Source organism: Embiotoca jacksoni, unplaced genomic scaffold, assembly GCF_022577435.1.
Source record: "Embiotoca jacksoni isolate LCO1_2020_lvr unplaced genomic scaffold, fEmbJac1.0.p SCAF_79, whole genome shotgun sequence".
NCBI lineage: Eukaryota > Metazoa > Chordata > Actinopteri > Embiotocidae > Embiotoca > Embiotoca jacksoni.
Window position 1 is genome coordinate 486,176 of NW_027185435.1, and position 26,300 is coordinate 512,475.

The 26,300-nt window shown below is 40.3% G+C and overlaps 2 protein-coding genes across 2 annotated transcripts; both read left to right on the top strand.

The window, feature by feature from the left end:
• The first annotated feature begins 458 nt into the window (after positions 1-458).
• Positions 459-6,333, top strand: LOC138215689 (hatching enzyme 1.2-like). The gene is made up of 10 exons (XM_069177966.1): positions 459-564; positions 876-906; positions 1,002-1,067; positions 1,233-1,385; positions 3,012-3,129; positions 3,290-3,468; positions 5,184-5,265; positions 5,526-5,650; positions 5,869-5,926; positions 6,130-6,333. Coding segments are annotated over exons 1-9 (819 nt in total). The 5' UTR covers positions 459-501; the 3' UTR covers positions 5,871-5,926; positions 6,130-6,333.
• Positions 6,334-15,597: 9,264 nt separating this feature from the next.
• On the top strand, positions 15,598-24,941 carry LOC138215686 (high choriolytic enzyme 2-like). The gene is made up of 10 exons (XM_069177962.1): positions 15,598-15,702; positions 16,014-16,044; positions 16,140-16,205; positions 16,371-16,523; positions 21,824-21,941; positions 22,102-22,280; positions 23,792-23,873; positions 24,134-24,258; positions 24,477-24,534; positions 24,738-24,941. Coding segments are annotated over exons 1-9 (819 nt in total). The 5' UTR covers positions 15,598-15,639; the 3' UTR covers positions 24,479-24,534; positions 24,738-24,941.
• The last annotated feature ends 1,359 nt before the right edge of the window (positions 24,942-26,300 follow it).

A 26,300-nucleotide genomic window follows, 5' to 3' on the forward strand; every position in this document is an offset into this window, starting at 1 on the left:
ATTCATGTCAGTTTCTCACCACATCATTGCTGCTGTTTTTGTAAGACTGTGAACCAAACATTTAGTGCAACTGTGTCTCAATGTGGAGAAGTAACACAAACACAAAACAGGCTTTTGTAACTTGAATCACAAGATTTTGTGTAATTGTGCAGCCTGTAGTGTCACAACAGAAACAGAATAAAAAGGTAAATATCATCATAAAGATGTTTTATTTGCAGCATTTGACTGCAATGTTTAATAGTTTTTAGAAATATGAATAGGTAGAAATATATTCACATTTCACTGTGATACAAAGCAGCCAGTCTGATTTCACACTGAAGTGTTACACAGTCCCCTTTAAGTAATAACTGCCACTTCCAGTACATCTGAATTTGTCAACATGTCTTTGTTGTGCACCATATTAGGATGAAAGGCAGTTGGCTTCACCACCTATATAAGTTTGAGCACTTGAGTGTCTCTCAGGTGTTTTCTTGGTCTGCTGCTGCCGTCCAGTAACCAGCCATGATCCTCCAGACTGCTGTGCTCAGTGTGCTCCTCTGCTCCGTCCACAGCTTTACTCTACAGGTAAGAACCAGCAGACACGTTGCATTCATATGGACACATGGAGACTTCTGACATCTCTCATGCAATAAAAATGGAATATTTTCAAACCCAATTTTGAAATTTATTAAAAAACTTTACAACAACATGACAGCTGTCAACGTGACAACATGCAGCATTTTGATGTGTACTCTCTGGACGTCCCAAGTAAAGACTCAGCTTGATCTAAATTGTCAATTTGAACTTCTATAGTAGAACAGTTTACCAGCTTTAATTTTGATAATACCACTATGTCCATTTCTTTTTAACTCTATTTACCAAACTTCTTCTTTCAGGCTTCTTTTGAAAAGAGCGATGAAAACTCAGGTGAGACTCAGACACTTCTCATACAGTAAAATACCATAAATATACAGTCCTACAACATGGAACTGAAACCTGAACAAACTGTGTCTGTTCCCCAGGCAACACCATTGAGGATGAGGATGTCAGTATCTCTGCGCTGTTAGAAAAGGCCAATGCTAACGCTGGTATGTTCATCTGCTCTGCAGCTGCTTCATCCATTCCCTCCGGTGAAATGATCAACTTAAAAACAGAGCTGATATGTTCATCAAAGCATTCAGATGAAAGCGGTGACAATGAAAATTAGATACAGAAGACAATATTTTCTCTTCAATCCTCATGCCATTTTGCAGGAAAGAACCTGAATGGATCTCGGCTGATGTTTGGAGACATATTAGTGCCAACAGATCTGAAGAATGCTGATCCCTGCACACGTCAAGGCTGCATGTGGCCCAAAAACAGAGATGGAAAAGTCTACGTACCTTACCGCCTCTCCAACCAGTACTGTAAGTATCAGAAAGCCTTTAATTTTGGTGTCAGTGAAGATATTTCATGAAAGGGCTTTCAGTTCATCTCATTAACATCAGTGGGAGTAGTAGTTGGGTTTGCATCTAAAAGTCTCTCCTTCATATAGTGGCAGGATTACAGAGCCCGGGAGTCGCCATAGAGAGAAAGAAAAATTTAAACATTGCATGACATACTAAATCTTTCCCACAACATACTAAATTGTTTCTTGAAGACACTAAATCGTTCCCAAAAATAGTAAATCATTCTCAAGAGAGTTTAAATCGTCCCTACAAAATACTAAATTGTTCCCAAAGATACTAAATCATTCTCACAAGATACTAAATCGTTCTCACAAGATACTAAATCTTTTTAGCAAGATAATAAATCATTCCCAAAGATACTAAATTGTTCCATAAATATACTAAATCATTCTCACAACGTACTAAATTGTTCCTAAAAGATAGTAAATCATTCCCAAAGAACCTAAATTATTCTCACAAGATACTAAATCATTCCCAAAGTTACAAAATTGTTCCCACAAGACTTTAGATTGTTCCCAAAGATACTGAATCCTTCCCACAAGATAATAATTGTGCCCGACAGATACTAAATTGTTTCCACAAGGTACTAAGTTATTCCCACAGATACGAAATAGGTAGGTAGGTAGGTTGGTAGGTATTTACTTTATTAATCCCCAATGGGAAATTTTTTCGCTACAGCAACATACAGATACAAATAATCCTCAATATATACTAAATCATTCCCAAAGATACTAAATCGTTCCCAAAAGATACAAAATCATGCCCAAAAGACAATTAAACATTCCTACAATGTACTAAATCGTTCCCAAAAGTTACTAAATCATTACTACAAGATACTAAATCGTTCCCAAAGATACTGAATCATTCCTACAAGATACTAAATCGTTCCCAAAAATACTAAATCGTTCCCAATGATACTAAATCGTTCTCACAAGATATTATATCATTCCCAGATACTAAATCGTTCCCACGAGATACCAAATCATTCCTACGAGATACTTAATCATTCCAAAAAGACATTAAATTTCTCCAAAAGATACAAAATCATTCCCAAAGATACTAAATCCTTCCCTCAAGTTAAAGATTGTACCCACGAGACACTAAATTTTTCCCACAGATACTAAATAATTCCTAATAGATACGAAATCATTCCCAAAGAAAATAAATCGTTTCCAAAAATAGTAAATCATCCTCAAGATATTCTAAATCGTTCCTATAACCCACATTGTCCCCAAAGATATTAAATCTTTCCCAAAGATACTAAATCATTGTCACAAGATACAAAATTGTTCCAAAAGATACTAAATCATTTTCACAAGATACTAAATCGTTCCCAAAGATACTAAATCATTCCCACCTAATACTAAATAGCTCATAAAAGAAACTAAATTGTTCAAAAAAGATACAAAATCGTTCCCAAATATACTTAATCAATTTCAAAGATAGTTAATCACTCCCAAGTGTACTAACTAGTTCCCATCTGAAATTTAATTTTTTTTCTCTGTATGGCCACTCCCAGACTCCATACAGGATCAATCAGAAGATTTCAATAAAATGATGAATAAATGTTTTTTCTCTGTCAAGCCCAAAGTGAGAAAAACACCATCATCAAAGGCCTGCAGTCTTTTTCAGCGTCCACCTGCATCCGCTTCATCCCCCAGACACAACAGAAAGACTTCTTGAACATTTATTCTGACGACGGGTACGAACCACACGATGTGCAGATATGAATGCATCACAGTCTCTTTTTCCAGTCAGAGCCTGCAGATTTGTCATCAGACAGTGTGTCTCGGGTAAAGTGAAGCAGTGTGATATGATTCTCATGGGGCTGCTGAGCTCCTTTATTTACTCCTCTCTTTCAGGTGTTACTCATCTCTCGGACGTCAGCGTGGTTCCCAGACCCTGTCATTGCAACGCAGAGGCTGTACTGTGTTTGGAACTGTCCAACACGAGCTGCTCCACGCCCTGGGCTTCCATCATGAACAATCTCGGTCCGACAGGGACGAGCATGTTCGCATCCTGTGGGAGAACATCAAACGTGGTGGGTCACGTTACGAACACTGTTTTGACTCGGTGAATAATCAGGCTCGTTCCAAATCAGCACGAAACCATTTCACTCTTACAGAAAAAACTAAAACCCTGTTTCCAAAATAGTTGAGACGCTGTGAAAAATGTAGATAAAAACAACTGATTATTTACAAGTCACCCGAACCCATATTTAACTGAAAATAGACCAAAGACGACAAATCAAATGTAAAAGCTAAGAAATTGTATGGTTTTATAAAAAATATCTGCTCATTTTGAATTTGATGGCAGCAACACATCGCTATAAATTTAGGACAGGATGATGTTCACCACTGAGCTGCATCACCTCTTCTTCTAACAACACTCTGTAAACGTTGGGGAACTGAGGAGACCAGTTTCTGGAGTTTTGAAAGTGAAATGTGGTCCCATTCTTGCCTGATAGAAGATTTCAGCTGCTCAACAGTTGCTGAAATAAACAAGACCTTCCCTGAAAGAGACGTTGTCTGGATGGCAGCATATGTTGCTCCAAAACCTGAATATATCATTCAGCATTAATGCTTCCTTCCAGATGTTCAAGCTACCCATGCCATGTGCACTAATGCATTCCTGTACCATCACAGATGCTGGCTTTAGAACTGAGCTGATGACAAGCTGGATGGTCCCTCTCCTCTTTAACCTGGAGGATGCAGCGTCCATGATTTCCAAACAGAATCTCAGATTGTGATCCATCAGACCTCAGGACAGTTGTCCACTTCACCTCAGTCCATCTTCAATGATCTCGGTCCAGAGAAGGCGGCGGTGTTTCTGGGTCATGTTTCTATCTAGTTTCTTCTTTGGAGAGTTTTAACATCATTTGTGGACGCAGCGATGAACTGTGTTCACAGACGATGGTTTTCACAAGTGTTCCTGAGCCCATGCAGTGATTTCCACTCCAGAATAGTGTTTTTAATGCAGTGCTGCCTGAGGGCCCGAAGATCACCACCATCCAATATTGGTTTCCAGCCTTGTCCCTTGTGTTCAGAGATTTCTCCAGATTCTCTGAATCTTTTAATGATATTATGAACCGTAGATGATGAAATCCACTAATTCTTTGTAGTTTGACGTTGAGGAACATTATTCTTAGATTGTCACACTTTTTGCCCCTGTGGTCTTTCAGAGTGGTGAACCTCTCCAGGTGTTTTTTTTTCAGCTTTAAACAACTTTTCCAGTCTTTAGTTGATGTTGTCTCAACTTTTCTTTTCAACGTGTTGCTTCCATCAAATTCAAAATGAGCAGATATTTGTCATACAACAATAACATTTCTCAGTTTCAACATTTTATACATTGTCTTTGGTCTATTTTTAATGATATATGGGTTCACATGATTTTCAGAGCATTACGTTCTGATTTTATTTGAATTTTACACAATTTTCTTTGGAAACAAGTAAATATAAAATTATAACATGTAACATAAACATACATTATCATTCATGGAGAGATTTTTATCAGTCTCATATATTACAAAGTGCTCGTGAAAAATGTAGGGAACAAATAAATATGACTTTACTTATCTTGTTATTTCAGGTGTACAGCAGCTGCAGATGTGAAAAATGAGCGAGCAGTCTTGTGTACAGAATTAATGACCTGCAGATATAATTAACCCCTCTTTTCTCTTTAAGCATTTTCCGGCATTTTGACCGACAGCCTGCAATTAAAAAAAATAATTTGATTGAGTGTGTGACTTCCCTGCAGGAAAAAGTTCCCAGTTTCGGAAGGTTGATACAAGGAACCTCAACACTCCCTACGACTACAACTCTGTCATGCACTATGGAAGGTAACGTCTCACTTCGCTCATCAAACTAACAACAATGTACACTAACATCATTATTTAATCGTAAAATCATGTTGTATATAAAACAAATGAGCCTTTTAAATAACGTAATCCTGTATTAAATTGATACAGGCCTGTACTAGTTAGTGTAGACTGACTGTTGACAGATGAAGAAGACATTCTGAGCAGATTAGAGGTAAACTACAGGACACGCTGGTAGATGTACGGTTTAGACCTCTAATCACGTATTGTCTCCACTACAGGAAGTTCTTCAGTGGGAACGGAAAACCGACCATCGTTCCCATTCCCAATCCGAATGTGCCCATCGGCGAAGCCACCCGGATGAGTTCCAACGACATCCTTCGGGTGAATCGTCTTTATGGCTGCTGTAAGTATCTTTTTTAATTGACTGGACGACTACCTCCAAACAAAGGAACTGCCTACTTGTTTCTGTGTTTGTCTGCAGTGTTTCCTCTGACCGTCCTGCAGACAACTGAACTCAGTCCAGCAAAGACTAAAACCTGCGTATGATTATGTTCAGTGTCGCCATCTCACAAACAAATGAAACTGTTCTGCAGCTCTGATTTTTGAATTCATTCACTGCAGGAGCAGAAGCTTCCAGACGTGGACCTGAGCCATGAAACCATTTCCTCTGACGATGAAAGTAAGTGAGTCGAAGGTTTGAACTTGGTATGTTCACATCATCATCAATGTGACCTACAGTAAGTGTAATATTGAGTTGAACACAGCTGTATACTGTATTCAGTTGTTCATACTCTTACTGTTGCCATATGGCTCGAAGATTGAGTGTGTGTTCATATCCATGTTCATTCCTTAGTTTTAACATCTTCCTTCTGCTTCCAACAGGAAATCGAGAGGAAACGCGGCTGACTGGTGCAGCTTTTAATCAACATGCAAAATCACAAAATGCATCTTGTGCTTTAATCAAATTTGGTTCAATTAGCTTTTGTGCTGATCTAAAGAGAAATAAACAGGATTCTCTGAATTACATGAATAACTGCTTGCAAGCTTGATGAAGTATAAAAATGAATAAAAAAAGATATTCACCTACTGTTTGTCACTCTCCTTGTCTCTGAGTCAGACCCAAAGTAAGCTCTGAACGTAGCTGTGGCCATCGTGGCTGAATGTACAGGGACTAACATCATGTTCATTATATGTACCTGAAATGTACACCTGATAATATATGGTGTCATGAACGAGTCTTTGTTTCACACCTGGATTCATTCATGTTTATTATCACCACCTGTTTGCTTGTGGTTTGTCAGGGCTTCTAGACTTCATGTGAGAGAAAGGCTGAACAACACTATCAGACTATAGTGAGCACTGATGGGGTTTATTTTAAAAGTCCAGTCAGACATATCTGAGAGGAAACCTTTGGCACTGCAATTAAAACATGTTTCATTGCAAACAAAAACTCTCAAAATAGGTAGAAAGTAAAAAGTATTTGCAAGAAGAAGTTTCAGATGGTCAAATATTATATGGAGCTGTAACTCCATTGGCTGATCTCGTCTGACGTCACGGTGAGCATATGACATCACTTCCTGTCTACAAACATTGTGACTAGTGTTACTTCTGTTATTTCAGCTTCTCTTCCTGAATTCTACGTATCTAAATCTCTATCTATATATATCTATATATATACGTATCTAAATCTCTATCTATATATATCTATATATATACGTATCTAAATCTCTATCTATATATATCTATATATATACGTATCTAAATCTCTATCTATATATATCTATATATATACGTATCTAAATCTCTCCACTTCTTCTAATCTCAAGTTAAAACTCACCTTTGCTCTTCTTGAACAATTCTACTGTTAAATCTAAGGAGGAGGAGGAGGAGGAGGAGGAGGAGTGTAGTTAGGGCTCTGGAGGCCAGGCTCACCGAGGAGGAGGAGGAGGAGGAGGAGGAGGAGGAGTGTAGTTAGGGCTCTGGAGGCCAGGGTCACCGAGGAGGAGGAGGAGGAGGAGGAGGAGGAGGAGTGTAGTTAGGGCTCTGGAAGCCAGGGTCACCGAGGAGGAGGAGGAGGAGGAGGAGAAGTGTAGTTAGGGCTCTGGAGGCCAGGGTCACCGAGGAGGAGGAGGAGGAGGAGGAGTAGTGTAGTTAGGGCTCTGGAAGCCAGGGTCACCGAGGAGGAGGAGGAGGAGGAGGAGAAGTGTAGTTAGGGCTCTGGAGGCCAGGGTCACCGAGGAGGAGGAGGAGGAGGAGGAGTAGTGTAGTTAGGGCTCTGGAGGCCAGGGTCACCGAGGAGGAGGAGGAGGAGGAGGAGGAGGAGGAGTGTAGTTAGGGCTCTGGAGGCCAGGGTCACCGAGGAGGAGGAGGAGGAGTGTAGTTAGGGCTCTGGAGGCCAGGGTCACCGAGGAGGAGGAGGAGGAGGAGTGTAGTTAGGGCTCTGGAGGGTCATAGAATTAGAATCACTGCTGTGCACCATGCTACACAACCAGATAGCAGTAGGAGCTCCTCAGGGAGGGGGGTGGGGGGAGGGGGTGTACAGCTGTCCAGGATATAGGTTTAGTTAGCCGGTCCCCCGCAGCACCCGAACAGCCGGGCGGCCGGGGGACAGTACGAAGGAGACATCGTCCCAAGAAGAAGCCCACGGTTCACCACCGACCTTCACGTCTCCAACTGATGTTCCACATTCTGTGAAACACCTGCTGAGAAACCAACTCTGGTTATTGGAGACTCTATTTAACATGAAGTTAGTGAAACCAGGGGACAGAGTCAGATGTCTTCCCGGGGCCAGAGTCAGATGTCTTCCCGGGGCCAGAGTCAGATGTCTTCCAAGGGCCAGAGTCAGATGTCTTCCAGGGGCCAGAGTCAGATGTCTTCCCGGGGCTAGAGTCAGATGTCTTCCCGGGGCCAGAGTCAGATGTCTTCCAGGGGCCAGAGTCAGATGTCTTCCAAGGGCCAGAGTCAGATGTCTTCCCGGGGCTAGAGTCAGATGTCTTCCCGGGGCCAGAGTCAGATGTCTTCCAGGGGCCAGAGTCAGATGTCTTCCCGGGGCCAGAGTCAGATGTCTTCCAAGGGCCAGAGTCAGATGTCTTCCCGGGGCCAGAGTCAGATGTCTTCCCGGGGCTAGAGTCAGATGTCTTCCAAGGGCCAAAGTCAGATGTCTTCCAGGGGTCAGAGTCAGATGTCTTCCAGGGGCCAGAGTCAGATGTCTTCCAGGGGCCAGAGTCAGATGTCTTCCAGGGGCCAGAGTCAGATGTCTTCCAGGGGACAGAGTCAGATGTCTTCCCGGGGACAGAGCCGGCGACATTGAATCAAACCTGAAACTGCTGACTAAGGCGAATCATAAATCCAGTCAGATTGTTATTAACGTCGGCAGTAACGACACCCGGTTACACCAATCAGAGGTCACTAAAGTTAATCTTGAATCGGTGTCCAACTTTTGAAAAACAACGTGGGACTCCGTAGTTTTCTCTAGACTCCTTCCTACCCGGACCAGTGATGATATGTTCAGCCGTAAGTCTTCACTTCACCGCTGGTTGTCGAGGTGATGTCCCGCTAACAACGTGGGCTTCATTAACAACTGGAATACTTTCTGGGGGAATCCTGGTCTGATCCGGAGAGACGGCATCCATCCTACTTTGGATGGTGCAGCTCTTCTTTCTAGAAACATGGCCATGTCTCTTAACAGCCCTAAAACCTGACATCCAGGGTTGAGGTCAGGACGCAGAGCTGCAGTCTTACAGCTCCTCTGCAGCTTCTTTAGAGCTGTCACTCACCCAAAACCTTCAACATCCTGTAGAGGTTGTGTCTGTACCCAGACCACCGATATTTAAAAAACTCAACAAAAGATCTATCAATAAAAATGGAATAAAAATGGATCCTACCAAATTAATGGATCAAAAAAATCTGACAATTAAAAGCGGACTATTAAATATCAGATCTCTCTGGTCTAAATCTCTGTTAGTAAATGACTTGATAACTGATCATCAGATTGATTTACTCTGTCTCACAGAGACCTGGCTGCAACAGGAAGAATATGGTAGGATTAATGAAGCAACTCCTCCCGGTCATATTCATTATCATATTCCTAGAGATTCAGGAGGAGGAGGAGGGGGAGGAGGAGGAGTGGCAGCAATCTTCCACTCAAGTTTACCAATTAATCCAAAGCCTAAACTTAGTTATAAATCATTTGAGAGTCTGACTCTTAGTCTCTCACCCAAACTGGAAAGCAGAGAAACGGATTGTATTGTTGTTGTTTATCTCCCACCTGGTCCTTATTCAGAGTTTCTAACTGAATTCTGACTTTTGATCAGATTTAGTGCTGAGTTCAGATAAAGTGATGATAGTGGGAGACTTTAACATTCATGTTGACATGGACAACGACAGCCTCAGTTCTACTTTCAGCTCATTATTAGATTCTGTAGGCTTTTATCAGGATGTAAATAAACCCCGTCACCGTGGTAACCACACCCTCCATCTGGTTCTGTCGTATGGCATGGAAACTGAAAATGTAATAGTATTTCCTCAAAACCCTGTTTTGTCGGACCACTTCTTATTAACATTTGAAGTTCCAATAATGGACTACACAGCATGTGGGAATAAATCCCACTACAGTAGATGTCTGTCAGATGATGTCGTGGCCAAGTTTAAGGAAGCAGTTACATGTTTATCCTCTTCGATGCCGTGTGTTAAAGCAGTGGAAGACATCTACGTTGATCTTAGTCCCACACAAGTGGATCATCTGGTAGAAAACACTGCAGTATCTCTGCTACAACTCTAGATGATGTCGCCCCTCTGAAGAAGAGAGTCATGAACCAGAGGAAGTTGTCTCCATGGTACAACTCAGAACTACGCTCTGCTAGGCAGCGACCAACCTCCAGTAAAGATGGGACCACCCTCCAGTAAAGATGGGACCACCCTGCAGTAAAGATGGACCACCTCCATTAAAGATGGACCACCTCCAGTAAAGATGTTACCACCCTCCAGTAAAGATGGGACCACCCTCCAGTAAAGATGGGACCACCCTGCAGTAAAGATGGACCACCTCCAGTAAAGATGTTACCACCCTCCAGTAAAGATGGACCACCTCCAGTAAAGATGTTACCATCCTCCAGTAAATATGGGACCACCCTCCAGTAAAGATGGGACCACCCTCCAGTAAAGATGGGACCACCCTGCAGTAAAGATGGACCACCTCCAGTAAGGATGGACCACCTCCAGTAAAGATGTTACCACCCTCCATTAAAGATGGACCACCTCCAGTAAAGATGGACCACCCTCCAGTAAAGATGGACCACCTCCAGTAAAGATGTTACCACCCTCCAGTAAAGATGGACCACCTCCAGTAAAGATGTTACCATCCTCCAGTAAAGATGTTACCACCCTCCAGTAAAGATGGGACCACCCTGCAGTAAAGATGGACCACCTCCAGTAAGGATGGACCACCTCCAGTAAAGATGTTACCACCCTCCAGTAAAGATGGGACCACCCTCCAGTAAAGATGGACCACCCTCCAGTAAAGATGGACCACCTCCAGTAAAGATGTTACCACCCTCCAGTAAAGATGGACCACCTCCAGTAAAGATGTTACCACCCTCCAGTAAAGATGGGACCACCCTCCAGTAAAGATGGACCACCCTCCAGTAAAGATGGACCACCTCCAGTAAAGATGTTACCACCCTTCAGTAAAGATGGACCACCTCCAGTAAAGATGGACCACCTCCAGTAATGATGAGACCACCCTCCCTCCAGTAAAGATGGGACCACCCTCTAGTAAAGATGGGACCAACCTCCAGTAAAGATGGGACCACCCTAACCCTGCCCTGACGTTTGAGGGGCCCCCTGTTGGGTGGGAAGAGTGCCGGTGTTTGCTGGGGCCTGTGGATTGGAGGAATGATGGAGGGGTGGCGACCGTGGAGCTGATAGGGGCCGAGCCAGAGAGCCGCTGTAACTTCCTCCGTGGTCAGGGAGTTGGCCGGGCTGAAGCCAGCGGGCAACCGCTGTCCCCCTGACCGCTGTAATGGACAGCAAGGTGGTGCTTTGCCAGGATGATGGTGGTCTCCAGCGCCGTAGGGCGGTGGCAGTGGACCCATGCTGACGTTCTGACCGGCAGACACTCCACAAATTGTTCGATGACCACCTTCTTTATCACGGGCTGAAACCCTCCTGAACTCCCCGGTTGCAGCCACATGGTTGCAGCGTCCCTCAGCCACTGCGCATATGTGAAGGGCCGTCCTTGGGCCCCAGCCTGGCTTTGTGGAAGCTCCTCCGATGATCTTCCGGGGAAGGGCCCAGCATGTCCACGATGGCTTTCCATCGCGTAGGCATGCCTGGCTGCTGGGGACATCTGTTACTACAGTGGGTTCTTGTTGCACAAATCACACCATCCAGTATCAGTACAGTTCAATCAGTTTTATTCTACCAAAGTTTCAGATCAGCCACAGTCTGTGCACTCTGCTGCCGTGTTCTTTCTCGCAGAATGCCAGAAAGAGGTCTTTGTCCGCCAAGTGCAGACCTCCCAGGCCCGTGTAGAGAACCTCCTCAAGCAGGTGGAATCCCTCACTCAGCGTCTGGAGCATTACCAGATGCTGAGAAGGCTGATGGTTGTGTAAGGAAAGCAAGTAGAGAGAGCTGACCAAAGCCACTGTGTGCAGTGCTAGTAACTTCTCCACCGCAAGGACTCTCCACGGTGCATGGAGTGTCTGTGTCATAATGACAGCTGAAGCATCGAGTGTTTTGGGAGCTCCTGGAGGACGTTTGAAAGATCGTTGTACACCACATGAAGACAGTCACGGAGAGACTGTTTATCACACACACCTGCTGACATCATAACGCCCGCAAGTACACGCAGACACAAGTAGCAATAATGCACGTACAAAACAGACTCCCACATCATATGTTTTGCCACAACACACACATATTGACACTATTTGGCCGACACATACACTCACTGGCTCGTATATTGCATTCTCAGCCAGATAACACTTATACTGATTGATGCAAAACAACATATAGAGGAAACTACTGATCGAGGAAACAATATATAAAGGAAACCAACATATAGAGGAAAACAAATATACTCATTGTGTAACCCAACAAGTATTCCAATGTGCCTTAATGTGTGTTTTTCCCTGCACCCCGATCTGTTTGTTCAAAAAATACAAAAACGCTCTCCCCGTGGTACACGTGGAAACATGTATTATTCTACAGGCGGGGGCCCAATACAATTACATATATATATATATATATATTTGAATATTTTCATCATAACTTTTGCTTGCTCAAAATATGTTAACATCAAAAACAGCTCGAAGCTATGTTAATGCAATTGCCTTTTGTGTTTAATGATCATGTTATTAGTGTAGAGCAGGGGTCTTCAAAGTTTTTCAGACCAAGGACCCCCAACTATATATATTGTATAAAATAGTGTTTTATTTTAAACTGGAGGAGTGCAGGAGGCTTGGAGGGACAGGTCCAGGAATGGAGGGACAGGTCCAGGAATGGAGGGACAGGTCCAGGCGAGTCTCGCTGTGAGTGAACTGGTGTCCAGCTTGAGAGCTCCTGTGTGTCGCTGAATGTGTGCATTTCTGACTGAAAGATAACATCTTCTGCCTCCATTTATCTATTCACTACAATATGTTGGATTCCTGTTAATGTGTATTAATAGACATTTAAATTTGTGGGGGGGGGGGGAATAGTTTTGTTTTTTTATTTATTTTTATTATTATTTTTTTTTTAAACGAAAAATTGTCTCATCACCCAAAAATTTCACGGACACCCTGTTGAAGACCTATGGTGTAAGGGGAAAAGTAAAGTGTGCCTGTGGAAAGTCACAAAGGGGGGAATGTTGGAGGGAAAATTAAGGGTTAAAACATCTATGCTAACTGTGCTAGCATATCCAAACAAAAAAGGCTTCAACCTTTGACCATAGAGCCTGTTTTTAACAAGTTTGCCATGAGTAACTTGTAGGAGTCAGACAGTCCAAAGGGAGGGGCTGCGCTCAGAGTTTGCGCCTGTGCAGTGTCTATGAAGGCCAGCTGTGAGTCCGAGAGAGGGAAAAAAGCTGAGTCAGCAGTCTTGAGTCAAGTGGCCCAGTGGAAAATGCCAAGGTTGGGCGTAACGGATGACATTTCTGCTGACTCGGCACGTGGATGACATTTCTGCTGACTCGGCACGTGGGGGAGGGTCCCAAGTGGGTCGTAACGGATCATATTTCTGCTGGCTCAGCGGGAAATGACCAGATATGGGCGTGCCACCTGCGCATGGTGAGCAAAGGGGGCGCTGTTTTCATGCCAACAAAAACAAAGATAAAGGTAAAGGGAGGTGCCCAGAAAAGTATAAATAGAGGAGTCAGAAAGTCCGGGAGTACGAATGTCTGTTTGTCCCCCGTCATTTTATTGATGATTTTGCTCAATAAAATGTTTTGTATCAGACTTTGGAAGACTTCATTGCCTTGTTTCTGAGTCGTCTGAGTTTTTCAAGGAGTATTTTGACGAAGTGTTGACGAGCAGCCAGAGCCTTCTTCCCTATACAAGGCTGCACAATTTATCCACGACAAAGGTGCAGAGGGTTTAGTCTGCTTCACTCGGTAAACGAAGCACTGTGCTCACTGAAGCAGTGATGTCATTAAAAAAAAAGTAGAAAATGAATGTGTAAATTAATATCAGCACTTGTGGTAGTGGAGGTAACTATACAGTTACAACTGAATTTACAGAGTATTTCTACACCATGATATGCTGTATTTACTAAAGTAGAAGATCTTAGTTCTCTGATTAGAGAAGGAAGGTTTGCAAACCTTTTACATTTATTTTCATCAGGGAAGTCTCAGATGTGAAAACATTAAAGTTCAAGAGAAAAATCTTACTGCAAGTAATCACATGCAATCGGAATTTATCAAAGCTTTCCCCATTGTTGTCATGGTTTGCAAGACTATGTGTCAACCAAACATTTACTGCAACCTTTCCCACAATTTGGAGAAGCAACACAAAACCAAAACCGTCTTTTGCAACTCTGCCTGTCTGATTTAAACGAGGCAGATGTTGAGTAAATGTGCCTGTTGATTAGTGCAATAATAAAGGCCCTCTCAGCTTATACATCCCCTTCTAACATGGTTTAACAAGTTTCTGAAATATTTGAATAATAATAGTTTTTTCACTCAAAAGTTTTAATTATCGTTTAGAAATCCTTAAATTTGATCTACTCCCTCTATTCACTCATTAAAAGTCCAAATTGTACGAACATGCAAATATGTTTCATTTCTCAAGTTTAACTCGTAGAAACACGACATGTTTTACTTCGCTGTGAACTTCCTTGTCAGGGTTTGTGCTCTGGAGGTTTCAGGTTTCCACAGGTGTGAGCTGGACATCATTCTGCACAGTGAAGCTCAAACAAGAAGAAAAACTAAACAACCATACAGGGGGTTTGTCCCCGGCCTTTAATGTGTCCTACAGGAGCACACAGCAGGAGAGGTGAATAACTGGTAAAGGTTTCATTAGGGTTGAAGACCATCACTGTGTTTGTCAAAGTAATGAAGAGGCCACATTGGAACAGTCACGGCAGAAAGGACCAACGGATTCCTGTGAAGTCCAGTGATTTGTGAGCCATCAACAAGTCTTATCAAATTCATTTTACACTGAACTCCAATTTATCTTTCCAGACCAGATCACTACTATTGCTTCTTATCTTGCACACAGGTTTGAACACAAAGATCCAGTTATGTGCAAGAAATGTCTGGCTGAGGTTTGGGAAAATGTGTTTAAAATTATCAACAAGATGTGAAATATTTATAAAAACCTTGAGATGTTTATGCCAAAAAGTTTTTGTGTTTCAACTTTACCTGAGAAGTGGAACATAAAACCTTCCTGAAAAGTCATAGATTCTGTCTTTCATACCTGATGATCATTAACGTAAGATGATTCTGTTGTGTTGAGTCCTAAATAAAATCATTTTGGCCAAAGAATTGATCAATTTGACCTTTTTTCTTTCTTTGTCATCAATGACAGGACAAACAGCTGAAAAAAGTATTCTGGTTACCTAATATTAATGATGCAGGTTAGTCTTTACTTGTATAAACATAATTTTATCTGCTTGCATTTCTAGTTAACCCCACGTTCAGCTGTAAAACCCTATAATATGTTTCACAGCAGTAAACTGTTAAGTTAGATTCCAGTGGTGACTGTGTAGTAATAGCAGGGTAAAGTTGACCACAAAGTTTGTTACATGGAACAACAGTTTAAGTAATATCACTTCCAGTACATCTGAATTTGTCAACATGTCTTTGTTGTGCACCATATTAGGATGAAAGGCAGTTGGCTTCACCACCTATATAAGTTTGAGCACTTGAGTGTCTCTCAGGTGTTTTCTTGGTCTGCTGCTGCCGTCCAGTAACCAGCCATGATCCTCCAGACTGCTGTGCTCAGTGTGCTCCTCTGCTCCGTCCACAGCTTTACTCTACAGGTAAGAACCAGCAGACACGTTGCATTCATATGGACACATGGAGACTTCTGACATCTCTCATGCAATAAAAATGGAATATTTTCAAACCCAATTTTGAAATTTATTAAAAAACTTTACAACAACATGACAGCTGTCAACGTGACAACATGCAGCATTTTGATGTGTACTCTCTGGACGTCCCAAGTAAAGACTCAGCTTGATCTAAATTGTCAATTTGAACTTCTATAGTAGAACAGTTTACCAGCTTTAATTTTGATAATACCACTATGTCCATTTCTTTTTAACTCTATTTACCAAACTTCTTCTTTCAGGCTTCTTTTGAAAAGAGCGATGAAAACTCAGGTGAGACTCAGACACTTCTCATACAGTAAAATACCATAAATATACAGTCCTACAACATGGAACTGAAACCTGAACAAACTGTGTCTGTTCCCCAGGCAACACCATTGAGGATGAGGATGTCAGTATCTCTGCGCTGTTAGAAAAGGCCAATGCTAACGCTGGTATGTTCATCTGCTCTGCAGCTGCTTCATCCATTCCCTCCGGTGAAATGATCAACTTAAAAACAGAGCTGATATGTTCATCAAAGCATTCAGATGAAAGCGGTGACAATGAAAATTAGATACAGAAGACAATATTTTCTCTTCAATCCTCATGCCATTTTGCAGGAAAGAACCTGAATGGATCTCGGCTGATGTTTGGAGACATATTAGTGCCAACAGATCTGAAGAATGCTGATCCCTGCACACGTCGAGGCTGCATGTGGCCCAAAAACAGAGATGGAAAAGTCTACGTGCCTTACTGCCTCTCCAACCAGTACTGTAAGTATCAGAAAGCCTTTAATTTTGGTGTCAGTGAAGATATTTCATGAAAGGGCTTTCAGTTCATCTCATTAACATCAGTGGGAGTAGTAGTTGGGTTTGCATCTAAAAGTCTCTCCTTCATATAGTGGCAGGATTACAGAGCCCGGGAGTCGCCATAGAGAGAAAGAAAAATTTAAACATTGCATGACATACTAAATCTTTCCCACAACATGCTAAATCGTTTCTTGAAGACACTAAATCGTTCCCAAAGATAGTAAATTATTCTCAAGAGAGTTTAAATTGTCCCTACAAAATATTAAATTGTTCCCAAAGATACTAAATCATTCTCACAATATACTAAATCGTTCTTACAAGTTAATAAATCATTCCCAAAGATACTAAATCATTCTCACAAGATACTAAATTGTTCCTAAAAGATAGTAAATCATTCCCAAAGAAACCAAATCATTCTCACAACATACTAAATCGTTCCCAAAGATACTAAATCAATTCCAAAGATAATTAATCATTCCCAAGCATACTAACTAGTTCCCATCCAAAACTAAATAGTTCCCAAAGATATCAAATTGTTCCCACAAGATTCTAGATTGTTCCCAAAGATACTAAATCATTCCCACCTGATACTAAATCGTTTACAAAGATGCTAAATTGTTCAAAAAAGAAACTAAATCATTCTCAAAGATACTAAATCATTCCCAAAGACACAAAATGGTTCCCAAAAGATTTTAGATTGTTCCCAAATATACTTAATCCTTCCCACAAGATAATAATTGTACCCACAAGATAATAATTGTTTCCACAAGATACTAAATTGTTCCCACAGTTACGAAATAATTCTCAATAGCTATTAAATCTTTCCCAAAGGTACTAAATCGTTCCCAAAAGATACAAAATCATGCCCAAAAGATAATTAAACATCCCTACAACGTACTAAATCGTTCCCAAAGATACTAAATCATTCCCAAAGATACTAAATATTTCCCACAAGATAGAAATTGTACCCACGAGATACTAATTTGTTACTACAGATACTAAATAATTCCCAATAGATACGAAATCATTCCCAATGAAACCAAATCGTTCCCAAAAATAGTAAATCATCCTCAAGAGATTCTAAATCATTCCTATAAGATACTACATTATTCCCAAAGATGTTAAATCTTTCCCAAAGATACTAAATTATTGTCACAAGATACTAAATTGTTCCCAAAGATACTAAATCGTTCCATAGAGATGCTAAATTATTTTCACAAGATCCTAAATCGTTCCATACAGATGCTTAATTACTTTCACAAGATACTAAATCGTTCCCAAAGATACTAAATCGTCATCACAAGTTACTAAATTGTTCCTAAAAGATACTAAATAGTTCCCAAAGAAGCAAAATCTTTCCCTTGAGAAATTAAATCGTTCCCAAATATACTAAATCATTACCACTCGATACTAAATCATTCATAAAAGATTCTAAATTGTTCAAAAAAGATACAAAATCATTCCCAAAGATACTTAATCGACTCCAAAGATAATTAATCATTCCCAAGTATACTAACTAGTTCCCATCCGAAACTAAATCATTCCCAAAAGTGACTAAATCGTTCCTAAAAAAATACTAAATTATTCAAAAAAGATACTAAATTGTTCCCCAAAATACTAAATCATTCCCAAAGATATCAAATTGTTCCCACAAGATTCTAGATTGTTCCCAAAGATACTAAATCATTCCTAAAGACACAACATCTTTCCCACGAGATACTTAATCAGTCCCAAAGATACTAAATCATTACCACCTGATACTAAATCGTTTGCAAAGATACTAAATTGTTCAAAAAAAGAAACTGAATCGTTCTCAAAGATACTAAATCATTCCCAAAGACACAAAATGTTTCCCACAAGATTTTAGATTGTTCCCAAATATACTTAATCTTTCCCACAAGATAATAATTGTACCCACAAGATACTAATTGTTTCCACAAGATACTAAATTGCTCCCACAGATACAAAATAATTCTCAATAGATATTAAATCATTCCCAAAGATACTAAATTTTCTCAAAAGATACAAAATCATGCCCAAAAGATACTAAATCATTCCTACAAGATTCTAAATCATTTCCAAAGATGCTAAATCATTCCTACAAGATACTAAATCGTTCCTAAAAGGTAAAACAAATCCTTCCCAAAGATACTAAATCATTCCTACAAGATACTAAATCGTTCCTGGAGGTAAAAAAATAATTCCCAAAGATTCTAAATCATTCCAAAAAAAATACTAAATCGTTCCCAATGATACTAAATCGTTCTCACAAGATATGACATCATTCTCAGATACTAAATCGTTCCCACGAGATACCAAATCATTCCTACAAGATACTTAATCATTCCAAAAAGACATTCAAGTGTTCCAAAAGATACAAAATCATTCCCAAAGATACTAAATCCTTCCCACAAGATAAAAATTGTACCCACAAGATACTAAATTGTTCCTACAGATACTAAATAATTCCCAATGGATACGAAATCTTTTCCAAAGAAACTATATCGTTCCCAAAAATAGTAAATCATCCTCAAGAGATTCTAAATCATTCCTATAAGATACTACATTGTTCCCAAAGATATTAAATATATCCCAAAGATACTAAATCATTCTAACAAGATACTAAATTGTTCCCAAAGGTAATAAATTGTTCCATAGAGATACTTAATTATTTTCGCAAGATAGTAAATCGTTCCAAAAGATACTAAATCATTCTCACAAGATACTAAATCATTCCCAAAGACACAACATCTTTCCCACGAGATACTATATCGTTCCCAAAAATAGGAAATCATCCTCAAGAGATTCTAAATCATTCCTATAAGATGCTACGTTGTTCCCAGAGATATTAAATCTTTCCCAAAGATACTAAATCATTCTAACAAGATACTAAATTGTTCCCAAAGGTACTAAATCGTTCCATAGAGATACTTAATTATATGCACAAGATACTAAATCGTTCCAAGAGATACTAAATCATTCTCACAAGATACTAAATTATTCCAAAAGATACTAAATCATTCCCACAAGATTCTAGATTGTTCCCAAAGATACTAAATCGTTCCCAAAGACACAAAATCTTTCCTACGAGATACTAAATCGTTCTTAAAGATACTAAATCATTCCAAAAGATACTAAATCGTTCCATAGAGATACTAAATTATTCTCACAATATACCAAATCGTTCCCAAAGATACTAAATCATCATCACAAGATACTAAATTATTCTCACAAGATACTAAATCGTTCCTGAAGACACAAAATCGTTCCCACGTGATACTAAATCATTCCCAAATGTACTAAATAATTCCCACCTAATACTAAATCGTTTCCATTGATACTAAATCGTTCCCACCCGATACTAAATAGTTCATAAAAGATACTAAATTGTTCAAAAAAGATACTAAATCGTTCCCAAAGATACTTAATCGAGTCCAAAGATAATTAATCATTCCCAAGTATACTAACTACTTCCCATCCGATACTAAATCGTTCCCAAAGATACTTAATTGATTCCAAAGATAATTAATTATTCCCAAGTATACTAACTAGTTCCCATCCGATACTAACTCGTTCCCAAAAGTGACTAAATCTTTCCTAAAAGATACTAAATTGTTAAAAAAGATACAAAATCATTCCCAATGATACCAAATGGTTCCCACACGATTCTAGATTGTTCCCAAAGATACTAAATCATTCCTAAAGACACAAAATCTTTCCCACGAGACACTAAATCATTCCCAAAGATACTAAATCATTCCCACCTGATACTAAATCGTTTACAAAGATTCTAACTCATTCCCACCCGACACCAAAAGTGACTAAATCATTCCTAAAATATACTAAATTGTTCAAAAAAGATACTAAATCATTCCCAAAATTACTAAATCATTCCAAAAGATACAAAATGGTTCCCACAAGATTTTAGATTGTTCCCAAAGATACTGAATCCTTCCCACAAGATAATAATTGCACCCGCGAGATACTAAATTGTTTCCACAAGAAACTAAATTGCTCCCACAGATACAAAATAACCCCCAATAGGTATTAAATCATTCCCAAAGATACTAAATCATGCCCAAAAGATAATTAAACATTCCTACACCCTACTAAATCGTTCCCAAATATATTAAATCATTCCTATAAGATACTAAATCGTTACCAAATATACCAAATCATTCCTACAAGATATTAAATAGTTTCCAAAAGATACTAAATCATTACTACCAGATACTAAATTGTTCCCAAATATATAAATCATTCCTACAACATACTAAATCGTTCTGAAAGATACTAAATCGTTCACAAATATATAAATCCTTCCTACAAGATACTAAAACAATCATCCAAGATATTAAATCATTCCTACAATATACTAAATCATTCCATAAAGATACTAAATCTCTGCTCTCTGCAGCCTTCTGCACATGTAGTTGGGCTCGTTTATCCGGACCTGTACCGGTACATGTAACCGAGTGCGTCCGTGAACTGCATCTGTCTCCGGTCCAAGTTGAAACTGTCCGTCGTGAAATGGTCACTGCAGAGGTGGCTGTTGGTGTTAATCCTAAGGTATCCTTTAGCGAGGCTCTTCAATAAATCAATCCACTCCTTTTTCCCTTTTTCATCACTAGGAAATTTAAATAGCGATGCAGTGCTGCTTTGGAGGTTCTTGCATCCAAGAAAGATGCACTTGCGGGTGGAGGGAGACATCCTGTAGCAGCGAGCTGATGTACAATAACAACCTGACTACGGCAGGAGTAGCACTGAAGTCGAGTCGGATGACCTCTTATGCAAATGAGCTCAAGGCTTTTATAGCGTTTCAACGTATGAACTGACGTTTAATACAGAGCGTATCCTTATCTGTCATCGATTAGTCAGACTGGCTGTAGTGGCTACGCCAACTACAACAACTCCATTTACTAAGGACAGCTGTAATACAAGGGAGGCAAAAGATTATTGTTGGTAAAAGGCAATGACGATGATATTGAAAGTTTTTGGATTATATTGTTGGTAACATGCTAACTGTGAGGATATTATCAACTTTATAGTTTCTGAACTGACAGTTGAAGGAGGTTCAGTGAACTTCATACTGAGAGAAGGAAGTCTGTTGTGAGGTGCTGATTCTCTCTCTATAAACTTGTCTCGTGCTTTTTTGTGGTCACAATTTTAATTTTTTTTTCTCTGTATGGCCACTCCCAGACTCCATACAGGATCAATCAGAAGATTTCAATAAAATGATGAATAAATGTTTTTTCTCTGTCAAGCCCGAAGTGAGAAAAAAACCATCATCAAAGGCCTGCAGTCTTTTTCAGCGTCCACCTGCATCCGCTTCATCCCCCGGAAACGACAGAAAGACTTCTTGAACATTTATTCTGACAACGGGTACGAACCACACGATGTGCAGATATGAATGCATCACAGTCTCTTTTTCCAGTCAGAGCCTGCAGATTTGTCATCAGACAGTGTGTCTCGGGTAAAGTGAAGCAGTGTGATATGATTCTCATGGGGCTGCTGAGCTCCTTTATTTACTCCTCTCTTTCAGGTGTTACTCATTTCTCGGACGTCAGCGTGGTTCCCAGACCCTGTCATTGCAACGCAGAGGCTGTACTGTGTTTAGAATTGTCCAACACGAGCTGCTCCACGCCCTGGGCTTCCATCATGAACAATCTCGGTCCGACAGGGACGAGCATGTTCGCATCCTGTGGGAGAACATCAAACGTGGTGGGTCACGTTACGAACACTGTTTTGACTCGGTGAATAATCAGGCTCGTTCCAAATCAGCACGAAACCATTTCACTCTTACAGAAAAAACTAAAACCCTGTTTCCAAAATAGTTGAGACGCTGTGAAAAATGTAGATAAAAACAACTGATTATTTACAAGTCACCCGAACCCATATTTAACTGAAAATAGACCAAAGACGACAAATCAAATGTAAAAGCTAAGAAATTGTATGGTTTTATAAAAAATATCTGCTCATTTTGAATTTGATGGCAGCAACACAACTATAAAGTTAGGACAGGATGATGACCTGAATATATCATTCAGCATTAATGCTTCCTTCCAGATGTTCAAGCTACCCATGCCATGTGCACTAATGCGTCCCTGTACCATCACAGATTCTGGCTTTAGAACTGAGCTGATAACAAGCTGGATGGTCCCTCTCCTCTTTAACCTGGAGGATGCAGCGTCCATGATTTCCAAACAGAATCTCAGATTGTGATCCATCAGACCTCAGGACAGTTGTCCACTTCACCTCAGTCCATCTTCAATGATCTCGGTCCAGAGAAGGCGGCGGTGTTTCTGGGTCATGTTTCTATCTGGTTTCTTCTTTGGAGAGTTTTAACCTGCATTTGTGGACGCAGCGATGAACTGTGTTCACAGACGATGGTTTTCACAAGTGTTCCTGAGCCCATGCAGTGATTTCCACTCCAGAATAGTGTGTTTTTAATGCAGTGCTGCCTGAGGGCCCGAAGATCACCACCATCCAATATTGGTTTCCAGCCTTGTCCCTTGTGTTCAGAGATTTCTCCAGATTCTCTGAATCTTTTAATGATATTATGAACCGTAGATGATGAAATCCACTAATTCTTTGTAGTTTGACGTTGAGGAACATTATTCTTAGATTGTCACACTTTTTGCCCCTGTGGTCTTTCAGAGTGGTGAACCTCTCCAGGTGTTTTTTTTTCAGCTATAAACAACTTTTCCAGTCTTTAGTTGATGTTGTCTCAACTTTTCTTTTCAACGTGTTGCTTCCATCAAATTCAAAATGAGCAGATATTTGTCATACAACAATAACATTTCTCAGTTTCAACATTTTATACATTGTCTTTGGTCTATTTTTAATGATATATGGGTTCACATGATTTTCAGAGCATTACGTTCTGATTTTATTTGAATTTTACACAATTTTCTTTGGAAACAAGTAAATATAAAATTATAACATGTAACATAAATATACATTATCATTCATGGAGAGATTTTTATCAGTCTCATATATTACAAAGTGCTCGTGAAAAATGTAGGGAACAAATAAATATGACTTTACTTATCTTGTTATTTCAGGTGTACAGCAGCTGCAGATGTGAAAAATGAGCGAGCAGTCTTGTGTACAGAATTAATGACCTGCAGATATAATTAACCCCTCTTTTCTCTTTAAGCATTTTCCGGCATTTTGACCGACAGCCTGCAATTAAAAAAAATAATTTGATTGAGTGTGTGACTTCCCTGCAGGAAAAAGTTCCCAGTTTCGGAAGGTTGATACAAGGAACCTCAACACTCCCTACGACTACAACTCTGTCATGCACTATGGAAGGTAACGTCTCACTTCGCTCATCAAACTAACAACAATGTACACTAACATCATTATTTAATCGTAAAATCATGTTGTATATAAAACAAATGAGCCTTTTAAATAACGTAATCCTGTATTAAATTGATACAGGCCTGTACTAGTTAGTGTAGACTGACTGTTGACAGATGAAGAAGACATTCTGAGCAGATTAGAGGTAAACTACAGGACACGCTGGTAGATGTACGGTTTAGACCTCTAATCACGTATTGTCTCCACTACAGGAAGTTCTTCAGTGGGAACGGAAAACCGACCATCGTTCCCATTCCCAATCCGAATGTGCCCATCGGCGAAGCCACCCAGATGAGTTCCAACGACATCCTTCGGGTGAATCGTCTTTATGGCTGCTGTAAGTATCTTTTTTAATTGACTGGACGACTACCTCCAAACAAAGGAACTGCCTACTTGTTTCTGTGTTTGTCTGCAGTGTTTCCTCTGACCGTCCTGCAGACAACTGAACTCAGTCCAGCAAAGACTAAAACCTGCGTATGATTATGTTCAGTGTCGCCATCTCACAAACAAATGAAACTGTTCTGCAGCTCTGATTTTTGAATTCATTCACTGCAGGAGCAGAAGCTTCCAGACGTGGACCTGAGCCATGAAACCATTTCCTCTGACGATGAAAGTAAGTGAGTCGAAGGTTTGAACTTGGTATGTTCACATCATCATCAATGTGACCTACAGTAAGTGTAATATTGAGTTGAACACAGCTGTATACTGTATTCAGTTGTTCATACTCTTACTGTTGCCATATGGCTCGAAGATTGAGTGTGTGTTCATATCCATGTTCATTCCTTAGTTTTAACATCTTCCTTCTGCTTCCAACAGGAAATCGAGAGGAAATGCGGCTGACTGGTGCAGCTTTTAATCAACATGCAAAATCACAAAATGCATCTTGTGCTTTAATCAAATTTGGTTCAATTAGCTTTTGTGCTGATCGAAAGAGAAATAAACAGGATTCTCTGAATTACATGAATAACTGCTTGCAAGCTTGATGAAGTATAAAAATGAATAAAAAAAGATATTCACCTACTGTTTGTCACTCTCCTTGTCTCTGAGTCAGACCCAAAGTAAGCTCTGAACGTAGCTGTGGCCATCGTGGCTGAATGTACAGGGACTAACATCATGTTCATTATATGTACCTGAAATGTACACCTGATAATATATGGTGTCATGAACGAGTCTTTGTTTCACACCTGGATTCATTCATGTTTATTATCACCACCTGTTTGCTTGTGGTTTGTCAGGGCTTCTAGACTTCATGTGAGAGAAAGGCTGAACAACACTATCAGACTATAGTGAGCACTGATGGGGTTTATTTTAAAAGTCCAGTCAGACATATCTGAGAGGAAACCTTTGGCACTGCAATTAAAACATGTTTCATTGCAAACAAAAACTCTCAAAGTAGGTAGAAAGTAAAAAGTATTTGCAAGAAGAAGTTTCAGATGGTCAAATATTATATGGAGCTGTAACTCCATTGGCTGATCTCGTCTGACGTCACGGTGAGCATATGACATCACTTCCTGTCTACAAACATTGTGACTAGTGTTACTTCTGTTATTTCAGCTTCTCTTCCTGAATTCTACGTATCTAAATCTCTATCTATATATATCTATATATATACGTATCTAAATCTCTATCTATATATATCTATATATATACGTATCTAAATCTCTATCTATATATATCTATATATATACGTATCTAAATCTCTATCTATATATATCTATATATATACGTATCTAAATCTCTATCTATATATATCTATATATATACGTATCTAAATCTCTCCACTTCTTCTAATCTCAAGTTAAAACTCACCTTTGCTCTTCTTGAACAATTCTACTGTTAAATCTAAGGAGGAGGAGGAGGAGGAGGAGGAGGAGGAGTGTAGTTAGGGCTCTGGAGGCCAGGCTCACCGAGGAGGAGGAGGAGGAGGAGGAGGAGGAGGAGTGTAGTTAGGGCTCTGGAGGCCAGGGTCACCGAGGAGGAGGAGGAGGAGGAGTGTAGTTAGGGCTCTGGAGGCCAGGCTCACCGAGGAGGAGGAGGAGGAGGAGGAGAAGTGTAGTTAGGGCTCTGGAGGCCAGGGTCACCGAGGAGGAGGAGGAGGAGGAGGAGTAGTGTAGTTAGGGCTCTGGAGGCCAGGGTCACCGAGGAGGAGGAGGAGGAGGAGGAGGAGGAGTAGTGTAGTTAGGGCTCTGGAGGCCAGGGTCACCGAGGAGGAGGAGGAGGAGGAGGAGAAGTGTAGTTAGGGCTCTGGAGGCCAGGGTCACCGAGGAGGAGGAGGAGGAGGAGGAGGAGGAGGAGGAGTAGTGTAGTTAGGGCTCTGGAGGCCAGGGTCACCGAGGAGGAGGAGGAGGAGGAGGAGAAGTGTAGTTAGGGCTCTGGAGG

Excerpts from the sequence above, each read along its gene's own strand:
- LOC138215686 (XM_069177962.1), top strand. The coding sequence starts at position 15,640 with ATGATCCTCCAGACTGCTGTGCTCAGTGTGCTCCTCTGCTCCGTCCAC. Across the intron at positions 21,942-22,101 it reads AACATTTATTCTGACAACGG|GTGTTACTCATTTCTCGGAC; the intron begins GTACGAACCACA and ends CCTCTCTTTCAG. Across the intron at positions 22,281-23,791 it reads GTGGGAGAACATCAAACGTG|GAAAAAGTTCCCAGTTTCGG; the intron begins GTGGGTCACGTT and ends ACTTCCCTGCAG.
- LOC138215689 (XM_069177966.1), top strand. The coding sequence starts at position 502 with ATGATCCTCCAGACTGCTGTGCTCAGTGTGCTCCTCTGCTCCGTCCAC. Across the intron at positions 565-875 it reads TCCACAGCTTTACTCTACAG|GCTTCTTTTGAAAAGAGCGA; the intron begins GTAAGAACCAGC and ends TTCTTCTTTCAG. Across the intron at positions 907-1,001 it reads AAAGAGCGATGAAAACTCAG|GCAACACCATTGAGGATGAG; the intron begins GTGAGACTCAGA and ends TCTGTTCCCCAG.